Source organism: Trachemys scripta, chromosome 5, assembly GCF_013100865.1.
Source record: "Trachemys scripta elegans isolate TJP31775 chromosome 5, CAS_Tse_1.0, whole genome shotgun sequence".
NCBI lineage: Eukaryota > Metazoa > Chordata > Testudines > Emydidae > Trachemys > Trachemys scripta.
Window position 1 is genome coordinate 72,155,181 of NC_048302.1, and position 11,738 is coordinate 72,166,918.

Below are 11,738 nucleotides of genomic sequence, written 5' to 3' on the forward strand. Positions count from 1 at the left end.
ACTGTAACATTGATTATCTGCTTGGTGAGATTTGTATTACACACAAAATTCATTACTTGTAGCTGTGTTTGTGGTCACTGTATGCATTCTTCATGTGCTCCTAAAGTTTTCCAACCTAAGGAAATCCCTCAGGGTGACTCTCAGCTGGTTGATCTTAAGCAGCCCAGGAGATGGATTCACTCACTAGGGATACTGTGGTTTAACACAGAACAACATCAATTCAACTTAAATAAAGGCTACATTTGGGGGTCGGGTGAAGAAACTCTGGCAGTGGGGAGGCAGCTGGACACTACATTATTAAAATTAGCAGTGTAGATGGAGGAGGCAGTGCTTGGGCAAGCAGACAGACACATAAGGTACATACCCACAGGGTTCAGGGGTGTCTTTACTCGCCTAAGAAGTGCCTCACCGTTTACACTGCTATTTATACCTGTGCTGGGGGGCATGCAGTGTATGTATTCTACGTGCTGTCGAAAGGAGAGTGCAGTGTAGGCATACTTTTTGACTTGCTACTAAAAGACCATTATGTGATAGATCACACAAGTCATATGAAATAGTTACTGTTCCCAAGCTGGAAGAGTAAAACTCTTAAAAATAGGCTTCTACCATGAGTGCTGACAGGAGAATTAATAATTCAATGTGAATAGTAAAGTCTGAGTTTAAAATCTGCTTCCTACAGGCATTTGTGCTACTAAAATTGGTCACACTAATGTTTCTGGAAAAGGAGCTCAAAAGGGGCATAAACTCAGTAGAGGAAAACATCTTAAAAATACAACTACATTCTCAAAAGAAAAATGGCAGTAATCTCTGAGCTCTGCATGAACAGCAATTAAAATCACGGAGAAAGACGAAGGAAGCTAAACTGCTTGACTGTACTGGGGGTCTATGGACTAGAGAAGGAATCTGAGCCAGCCCCACATAGAAGGAAGAGGTCATTTTGGGTGAGCTGGGAGTCATGTCACAGGACCACAATTAGGATCAGGGAGCAAAGGAAGATTGCAATCCCATTCCAGCTCCCAGGCTGGAACAGCAACTGCAAAGACCTTCACTATAGTCTCGGGTTCTCCCCATGGGCTGTGAAGGTGAATTCTCCCAATCCCATCATCAAAGTCATTTTACTTGAGCTTTGTGGGTGGATAAATTAATTTCACCCAAGGGGAACAAAATAGCTGAATGAGCTAATACTAGCCTAAGGAGTGGAGGGAGAGGGAAAGAAATACTAAATAGTACCCATTAACATGCGAAAGGAGAGAAATTAAATTAATGATGACTTAAAAATGGATGCAATATCAAACTCCTTTTTAAAATTAACAGAAAAATACAGAAAAAATTTGGACACGTAGGAAGCAATGAAGAGTAGTTATGGGAATACTGTACCTGGAAAGTATGAACAGGTGCAAATCAGCCAGCTTGGATGACATGCATTGCAGGGTGTTAAGGGAATGAACTGATTAACTTACCAAATCAATGTTAATTATTTCTGAAAAGTCACAAAGAACTGGGGAGGTATCAGAAGACTGGAAAAAAACAGCTATGATATCAATCTTTTAAGAAGGAAAAAAGAGTGACTGGCAATTTTTATCCACTAAGAATGACTTCAACCCCAGTAAAATAGTGGTACAAATATTACAAGAAAATAATTGCTACATGGAGGATGGAGTTTTCAAAAAGCATCTAAAACATTTAGGTATTATTGAAAATCCCATCCATAGGCCCTTAATCAGGAAAGCATTCCAAATTAGGAAAGCACTTAAGGTACTTACCTTTAAGTACCTCCTTAAGTGCTTTTCTGAATTGGGATCCTAGAGGGTAAAGAAATAATGAACAACCAGAGATTTGAAAATAATTTTTTTTTTGCCAAACTTAAAAAGTTTGATTTTTGGGGTGGTGGGGGCAGAATACAATTACAAATTGAATGAAGGAGATCGAATATATTTGGATTTTGGTAAAGAATGTAAGTATTTTCACAAAATCTTGCAAAAATTAATTCATATGATCCTGAATACGTGTTGACCTAGCCAGAATGAAGAATGGAAGCAGAAGGAAGAAAACAGAGGTTAACAATGGACATGTAAACTGTAAATATAAAGTGGCCTTGTAGATAATATGTAGTTGGTAGATAAAGAATAGTAGGAAAGAAAGGAATGTATGGCAGCTTGTAGTTGTGGCCTAGCATGTAGTATAGCATATGAACAGCTCATGATCTAGATGGGGATTAGCTACAAAAATTAGTAGACCAATCAGAGTGCGTGATTCGATGTAGACTGTGGTAGCCTGTTTCAGAATATGTACATAAATGGATTTGTATTCATGGGCTTTGGAGCTGTGACCTAAAAGTACCTCGCTGCACTTGAGCCTGATCAACTGAGGCCTGGTCTACACTACAGAGTTAGGTCAATGTAATGCAGCTTATGTTGCCCTAATTATGTCAGTGTCTACACTACTGCCTTGCTCCCACTGATGTAAGTGCCCTACCACACCAGCATAATAATTTCACCTCTATGAGAGGCGTAGAGCTTATGTTGATGTAGATAGGGCAACGCAGTGTTCGTGTAGATATTGAATTACTAACATAGGCTGTTGGCTGTCATCCCTGCCGGAGCAACGAACCGCGACCACTGGTGGCCGCAATCGGCCAAACCTGCGGATGTGGCAGGTACACAAACAGGCCCGGCCCACCAGGGGCTTTCCATGCACAAGCAGCGGAACAAGTTTGGGAACCACTGGACTAGAGGGAAGATGCCAAAATCAGTACGTATTCATTAATATTTTGAAAGAAGGTATAGCAGCACCTGATTGAAACTCAGAGATAAAACTAGGTTTCCATTGATTTATAGATAATTCAGATTTTCAGGAACTGTCACACTTCCTTTTTATTAATAATCATTTTATAGTATCTTATCTTTTGCTCCCTCTGTTCAGTTTATGCTTTTTTCCATTTGTGATTAATTGAAGTAGTGTCTCATTGCTTCTCATTCCGTTATGTGGGCTATATGAATAAAGCAATACTGGATTTGTTTTCTTCTCTGTGTGTTCTTTCCAAAAACCAACATAAAAGTCTTATAGTATGTATCATCATCTTAAGGCCAAGGTCAAGTTAGTGCTTCAGGATACTGCTCAGAGTGACAGGATTCATGCCAGATACCGACAGAAACCAGAATTTGTAAGGCACGCACTGAAGCATTTCCCTTACTGAATAAGTCAGTGAAAATAATACTAAGGTTAATAAACGATGCTGCTAGCCTTTTATATTTCCAGTGAAAGTGGTCCACAGAACATTATACACACACACATACATAGAAATACACACCATATCTCAATGGTGTTTAAAATTTCCTCCAGATACCTGGCTTTACTTGGCTTTCCTGATCTTGCTTGTGTTACCATCTTATGTCTACTGTCCTCTCAACTGTCAGCTCACTTTTCTCTGCTTCATACTGGGAAGTTAATCAATGAGAATGAGCTGGATGCAGGGATTATCAGGCCCAAGTGCCTTCTTGGCTGTTTCATATGCAGGATGTGTCACCTCCTAAAGGGTTAACTAGGCTATGAAAAGGGTGATGGAAAAGGGCATTTGCCCACCTACACTTTGTCCACAGTTACTTTGTAGAGCAGCCTCCTGTTTGAAAATCTGAGCAAGCATTTTTGAGAGTACAGTTAAACTACAAGTGAAAATCTGAGCACTATCACCTCCAATGGCCTGATTACAGGCATAATAAAGGCACTTAAAGATGTGCTCCCACAGTTTATTTGTATCGGGTCAACAATGTTATTATAGTTCTTCCCATTCCCACTATAAAATGACATGTTTTAGCCTATTATTACCAGCAAGTCACCACTTTTCATCATTTTACTTCTGTCTTGAGGGGCACCTTTAGGCAGCTGGTTCCTTGGTCACTAAGTTTAAATTTAGATAGCTCCTGAGGATGGTGCATCTTTCAGTCCACAACTGCCTAGAGCATGGAAACACCTATCCATTCCTGAGTGTAACCAATGACAATGCAATTTTAAGACAATTATATTAGAAACCTGAAAGGAAACAACATGCCAAGCTGTTTTGATGCTTTGCAATAATCAAGGTCTTTTGTACTCCACAGTATGCAAGACCTAAATTCCCTGGAAGGTCCCAATCTACAGAATCTGCTAGAGCAAATTGGAAAAGAGTGTTTTTAAAAAAATAAAATAAAATAAAATTTATCACCTTAAGAGGCAGCTTGTGATTGGGATAAGCACATTTGCTGGATATTTCTGCTAAAGGATATGTAAAACAGTTATGTGTGCCATTTCTAATGTCATCTTAAGGTTTCAGAGTAAACAGCCAATTTAAATGAAATTCACACCTCTGAGAGCTATTGTGTGAGGGTTTTTGTAATCTGTGGAAGAGAACATTATTACAGTTTAGGCTTGGTTCATGTTTCTAAGGTTACCTTGAGAGCTGGACACATTTCTTTTAAATAAAGTCTGAAGTTTTGGAGTTCAGTTCTGCACTAGGGAGTGGATTCCACAGAAAGGTGCAGGCTGTGAAATTTCAGAATACAAAAGGCCCTAGCAACAGTAAGTGGCATATTTATTTAACATATACTACTGTATTTTTAAAAGTGTGTTAAGTATTCATAAAACTGTACATTGTGAGATAGTGTCACAAGTGACACAGCTCAATATGCTTGTAAATGTACATGGCATGCATTCCTATATCTAAGAAAGTGTTATTAAATAAGGGCATTTAAATAATATATTCCAAAATTAGTTGAACAACAAGGGGCTTGATCTCTCACCTGTTTTAATCTAAGTTTAACTGTATTGATTTAAATGGCATTTCCTCTAATTTTCATCAGTGCAAATGAGATCATAAATCAGGCCTGACACATCTGGACCTTTCTGATTTAGGAGAACAATCATCATATTTTTCTTCACACAGAATCACAGTATTCCTCTTCTTATTGTTGGTATCAGTTAGCTAGGAATGAATTAGGAAATATTGAGAAGTAAGAACAGCATTAGCACAGCAAGAATTAAAAGGTGCATATTTATTTAAATGTCATTGTAATCTTAATTTAATTTTCCCATATAATACTGTAAACATATTTTTTCCTTCTGCTTTATAAATAAAACAAAGGTGGGATCTCAAGAAAGCAGCTTCTTTACAGGTTTATTTTAAAAATGAGGAACAGCAGGTGAAATCCTGGCCTCAGTGAAGTGAATGGCAAATAGCAAGCCATTAACTTGAATGGGGCCAGAATTTCACCTGGCATATTTAAATTACCGTGTTTACTCATAATAAAGTCCTCTCTTTTTCTTTGTTTTGTAAACTACAAGGCAATCCCGGTTCTTAGGCACACCCACATAGGGAGCCCTACTGCTCTGCCTCTGTGTCATTGTCACTTGTCCAGTAGGACCTAGAATGAGATAAATGAGGTATGTCAGATAATCTCTCCATTGAAAATAGCTTCTGGTTGCTACAGACTAGGGCTGGAGATGAAAGGCTCTGTACTTCATTACCCTGAACTATTAAATTTCCAGTTCTCTGCCCCCAACACAGGCACATCTGTGTTGATTTTAATAAATTCATTCACTGAGTTTGCAATACATGGATTTTTAATTGCTGCTTTATTAACATCAAAGGTGTCATTCTTTGCTTCTTAAACAGCTACTGATGCCTCACAGGCAATTCTGACAGCATCTCATATTATATGAGTATTTTCTTGGCATTTTTTTAAACTTCTAAGACTATTTGCATTAAGAAAGGTTTGTTGGTGCTGCTATTATTACTCATCTGAAGTCCTGCTTCTCCATAACATAAGACTAATCCCCACAGTAGTTAACTATAGGTGCAGTCACACCTCTGGGATATGTAGCAAAAGGCACTCTCTCTGCACAGATCTTGCCCTCTAGTGCTGTCAGGGACCTCCATGATATAATTCCTCCTCAGAGGAAAGAAGAAGGGGTTAGTGAACAGGTTGAGGGAGGAGTGGATAGGCAAGAGGTGATACAAATCTTCCCGCTCCCTTTCTGGAGGTTACTTGAGAAGTATAATATAGAGAGAAGATATACTACATTTTCACAGCTCTGCCCCACAGATAATGTGGATTATTATCTCCCCTTTAAGGAGACCTCTGAGAAAGGAACAGTTACGGTGTCCAGTTAGGGGCTTCAGTGGAGCCACTCTGTTAACGAGCAAAGGCCAGAGCTACTATAGAGTGACCAGACTACACACAGGTGATTTTGATCTCCTCCTGATCTCATGGAATCCATTCAAATGCACAGCAGTTTTGATTGAGCCCTCTTAACTGTAGAGGATAAATTCTGGTCCCTGGTAGAACAGGGAGAATTCTCCACAGAAGACCCTCATAAACATTTCTTCCCCTTCAAATCTCTCTTGAGTGGTTCCCTGTGGAAGTTGGCAGTCTGGCCTTATAGTATTACTAAGAGTTATGATTTTATTTTTAGATAAGCAGCAGGAGCAGATATAGTCCTAAACAAAGATTTTACTTTACACTACTTACATGTGGTGACTCAGAGCACTTTCCCCTAAACAATAATATTACAGCAAAAATAAAAATAAAAAGAGAGTACTCAGTTTAGACTTAAAAACTGGGAATTTCTAATTTCCTGAGTTTAAGAAGCACTTTCCAGAGAGGTGTAAACAGAAAAAGCCTTGATTCATAAAGAGAACAGCCCTGTTGCGAGGATTGTCATGAGTTGCTAATGGAACACTGAAAGAGCAATTCTGAAATACATGAAAGGCCCAGTCTATAAAAAAGTTGTTTAAATGATAAGCAGAATTTTAAAATCTATAAAGAAATCTGCTGAAAGCTAATGTAAAGATTTTAGAGAAGTTGAGTGTATAATTAAAAAGTCTTGCTGCTGATTTCAAAATGAGTTGAGTGTGCTGATTTGTTTATAAATAAGACCAATAAACAAGGATTTTAAATAGTCCCATCTTATAAAGTTCATACAATAACAAACAAGGACAGAAACATATTACGATATTATATGAAAGCAGAATTGTCTCTGAACGGAATGCTCTTCAAAATTTATAAAAAATAATAGTGCTGCATGTCTTTTTTGTCATGTCCCATAAACCACTCTCAGAAGTATAAGATCTAAAATACACCAGTCCATTATACTCCAACTGCATTGTTATAATAATACACAGAAATACCTATACAAGATTTCTAAAATGCAAACAATGTTGTTTTATTCTTCTATCTGCAAAATAGCTTTCAGATGTCAGCTTATAAAAATAGTTATCATACAAGAGTCTTTATTTTTTTCACATTTCTGATGTAAAGAGACTTGAAAATGGGATGGAAAATTATTTCTTTCCATAAAGAAATCAGATGTCTTCCCTTTTACAAAATATACCAGAATGTGGACCTTCAGCATCTAGCTGATGAGAATAACAAGCTTGCATTTAAATAGTTCATCTTAAAAAGGACACATTTTGTTTTATTTAGCATGTACTGACAATGTAAGTTCTACCCTTCTCAGAGATGGCATCTAAATAACATGCATATATAGTACTATTGCAAGGTAAGTAATTTAAGTTGCTTCTACTGGAGCATTTAACATAACCTCCCCCTATCACCTCCCAGAAAAAAAAAATCCCACAAAAATTAAAATGATGTAAGAAAAGTTAGATCTCTAATGTTGTTTTAAAAAATTAAAACAGTCATTACCTTTGTGTCATATCTGGAACAGGGGAAATCATTTAGGGGTCAGTTGTGCTTAGAAGGTATAGTTCTTAATTGAAGGTACAGTATAAGATTTCCAGCTCAGTGGATCGCTAGGAGTGATTGTGTCTCAGAGGGAAGACAACATGGTAGCAGTTTACTTCCCATCTGCCCAGGTATAAATGATTACACAAGGTGCAAAGCGAGAGAATTGGTCTCAATGATTTCCAGAAAGCAAAACATCTGTGTCAACATTTTAACACATCCTCATTTGGACCTGATGAACTGGGCTGATCTATATCCTTTTGGGATGGCTTGTGATGCTAATAGCTCAAGTTAGGCACAGTCTTTTTATTCCAGAGTGCATAAGGCACATTCACCCTGCCCCTGTCTGAGAAATAAAAGCTAGAACCTTCCTATGCACTCCCACCTCCTCACTGCCTTCACAGCGGCCATACACTACATAGCTTCCAGATTTTTGTGCATAATGACCATGACTATTCTTAAATGATCATTTACATGAACAAAGCTGCTATTATGAAAACATGTTTGTTGCTTTAAAATGGATAAAAGTATGCACATGCAATGCAAAGATGTCAGTCTACAATCTGAACTTAAATATGAGTTAACTTCCTTGAGTAATGTTTTCTGATCTGATGCTATGCCTTCCAAAAACTGATTTCTTCTCTTTGTAAATAACATATGTTTTATATTATTAAATGAAGAGTTGGGTGTTCATTCAATAGTATACTGACATTTAGATAAATGTCAAGGAAATCATGATCTATAAGTAACCTTGAAATACAATAATTGATAGTACATTTCTACTTATAATTATAGTTCATTCAGTATATTACAGCCCATAGGATCCATCTTTCTACTCCATACATTAAATATTCAAAACTACAAGAAAATGTACACTCTCTACTGCTCATCCTCCCACACAAAACCAAATAATTCCACATCATGTGACCCAGTTTCTTAAAATCTTTCCTGTTTGCAAAGTTAAAGTAAAATTACAATAAATACTACTACATTTCACATGTTGATTCAATTAACCTAACACTACCTAAAATGAATGTATATTCACCATCACCATTGCTTGGTACTATACATAGTTGTGTGTTTATAAATAATCCTTCTGTATGTTATCACAAGTGTGTGTCTGGTAACCTGCCATTACATTTTTTATTTCCTTCCTGTACCTTTTGAAAAAAAAGTAAGGATATGACACTCAGTAATAGCCTGCCTGTGTGTTATGTAAGTTGTATGTATTTATGCTTTGTTTTATTGCAGTACAAAACTAACATATTCACATATATCTGATTGGTTTACTTCTAGCAGAACATTCTAGCAAAAACATCAAAAGGGTGACCTCAAATTCTGCTTTTAAAATGTCTATATTTTGGGAATTTTTGTTTGTTTGTGTGTTTGCTTGCCTTTTAAAATAAATACAGAGATTAATGGAAGAGGGAGTCTAGTTTGTTCCAGAATGTAACCACCACACTTAGAGAACTTGAGAAAAAGAATGTTTGTGTTGATATCATGTTAGCTGATCTGAGAAAAGTGTGCTGGGCAATAGTGAAAAAACCTTGTGCACTAGGATGTCCTCTAATCTTTTCTGCTCAACTCTTGATTTATTGCTCTCTCGGTATTATACACCATACAAATTTCAGAAAGCCCAGCTGCATAGTATACCAAGTAGATAAAACATCTTGGAAGAAATTCTCGAATCAGTTTCCTCTCTCCACCCGACTATCATTGTTCCTGTTTCTGCATGAAACTTTCCTGACCTAATAAAGTCCTCAAATTAGATGCCCTATACTAAATAAAATAATAAATAGTAATAACTGAAATCAAATGTATTCCAAACTCTGAATAAATTCGTAGAACTTTATATACATCTCTATACTGAAGAATTTTAAAGAGCGTAAGTGTTGCATTTTCCATTTAAAAAGAAAGAACGTGACAAAACACAAGCTAATTGGCCAACTGTGCAAGGGAAAACCCCAGCTCTAAATAAAACAGGGAACCTTACATTGTAAAATGAAACTGAAATCCAGCATCTCAAAGTTACCTCAAAGACACAAATCCCATACATTTAATTGTCACTGACAATGAGAAGGCTATTGAAGGCTAGACAGTTGTGGCGAGTACGGCTGGAGAGGCAGCAGCAACTGTGCATCATCTATGAGTCCCAAGCATTTCAGCTGTGCAAGAAAAACCGCTTGGGGCACGTTTGTGATCTCCGTTCCCCACCCTGGAGGGACTCACCTGAGCAGGACTGCAGCTTCCCAGAGATAAAATCCCGAAACAGCTGCACGAAGGTATCTAACCTTGGCCATGTTACTCCGAGGCACTCACAACCAACAGAGCAGACGTTTCCGAGTCATGGAGGATCTAGAAAGAGTGCCAAGGAAATTTGTTCAGTCTTGGGAGCTGTGGGAGAAACTGCCGGGACTTCAGCACCCTGGAGAGCTCCCTGCGGCAGTGCAGCACTTGTAATCCCACTGGCAGGGAAGTTTTAGTCCGGGGTTAGTTATTCACCAGCGCCTGGCACCTGGGTGGTGGCTGGGAACCAGCTCGGTAGGGTTTGTATTTTTCATTTAAAGAAAGCGACTGTTCCAAAAGGGGAAGATCAGGCAGAGCAGAGGCAGCAGCGGCAGCATGAGCTCAGCTTCCCTTCCTCCCTCCGGCTCCTGCTACCAGCCGGAACCCGGCTCGCCACATTCCTGAGCAACTGGAACGCCAGGGCCAGCTGAGAGAGCTAGCGCGGGGGAGGGCGGAGACCAAGCCCAGGCAATGGGCTGCCCACAGCCACTCAGGGGAGCTCCCAGACCGACTGACAGCCGGGCTGAGCAGCACCGCAACATACCAGAAGGGGGTGGATGGGGGAAGAGAGGAGGTTAATCCTTTAGATGTGGGGGGGGGGATGTTTCAGGGGGTGAACAGGGAGAGGATCCCCTAGAAGGAGATGTCTGGCGGCGGCCGGGGGGGGGGGGGTTGACCCTGAGGAAGAAGATGAGGGACTGGTCCCGCAGGAGGGAATGGGAGTGGGGTGGCGTGGCGATCCTTCAAAAGGGGATCTGATGTGAGGAGCGGTTAGTCCAGCCAGGAATGGGGTGGGTCATCCCCCCCGCCGCCGCCGCCTTTGTCTTTTCACATCCTTTAAATTCAGAACGAGTATTAGAACGGAGCCTTCTGTCCTAGCTGCGGTCAGAGCCCTCCTCAGATTAAACGCTCGTAAAAAAGCTGTTGCCTAGATGTGTCCCTCTGTACGGTGTTGGTGGGGTGGAGAGGAGAGGCGAGTGCAGGGGGCGGGGCGTGCAGAGGAGGGCTGTGTCCCAGGGGCTTGGGAGGGAGAGTTGTGTGTGTTTGCGGGAGTGCGGTGAGGTTGGGGAACGGGCAGACGGGCGGGAGTATCCAGGGACCTCAGGTGTGCAGTGCATTGAGCGCTGGGCAGGGCGAGGGAGCTATGCGCTGGGGTCAGTGGCTCTCCAATGGCTGGGAAGAGCTGTCCGTGGTTGTTACCGGTTTGAAAGGCGCAACCACTGAGGAGACGGGGAATCCTGTCGACCCGATCCCTTTTCATCCCATGTGATGAGAGGGGGAGTTCAGAAGGGAAGAGCGCTCTTGAGCAAGGAGGCGTTGAGAGCTTCAGGAGGAAAGAGTCTGGGGAAAGGGGGCGAGTGACGGAGAGACAGGTTGGGGGAGAGAGGGAGTGAGAGAAGAACGGGCTACGGGAGAAGGAGCGAATGGGGTGTAAAGGGCGGTGCGAACATCTGTGGCTGTGAATGAACCTCCGTGCGGGACAGTGGGCGGGGGGAGGAGATCCCTCTGGGGGTGGGGAGGCAGAACGAGAAAGAACCTTAGACAAGGGGAGGCTGTTTGTGTTGCGGCTGGGAGGGGTGTGTGTGTCCTTTTTTTGGAGGGGGGGGATCTCTGTAGCAAGCTCAGTCTGGACGGGGGCTGGGGCCTGCAGTTGTATTTGCGGATGTATTTGGGGTGGGAGGAGCTTGTCTGAGCAGGTTTTGGGGGACCCTGCTTGTGCTGGTGCATGTGTGA

General features: G+C 40.6%; 1 protein-coding gene across 2 annotated transcripts in view; it reads right to left on the reverse strand.

Annotated features, from left to right (window-relative positions):
- GLRA3 (glycine receptor alpha 3) overlaps positions 1-10,356 on the reverse strand; it is a 151,023-nt gene extending 140,667 nt beyond the window's left edge. For both annotated transcript variants that reach the window (XM_034772025.1, XM_034772026.1), the window contains exon 1: positions 9,948-10,356. In XM_034772025.1, the coding sequence (XP_034627916.1) occupies positions 9,948-10,018 (71 nt within the window). In that variant the 5' untranslated portion in view covers positions 10,019-10,356. The remainder of the gene's footprint in view (positions 1-9,947) is intronic.
- Positions 10,357-11,738: the final 1,382 nt, after the last annotated feature.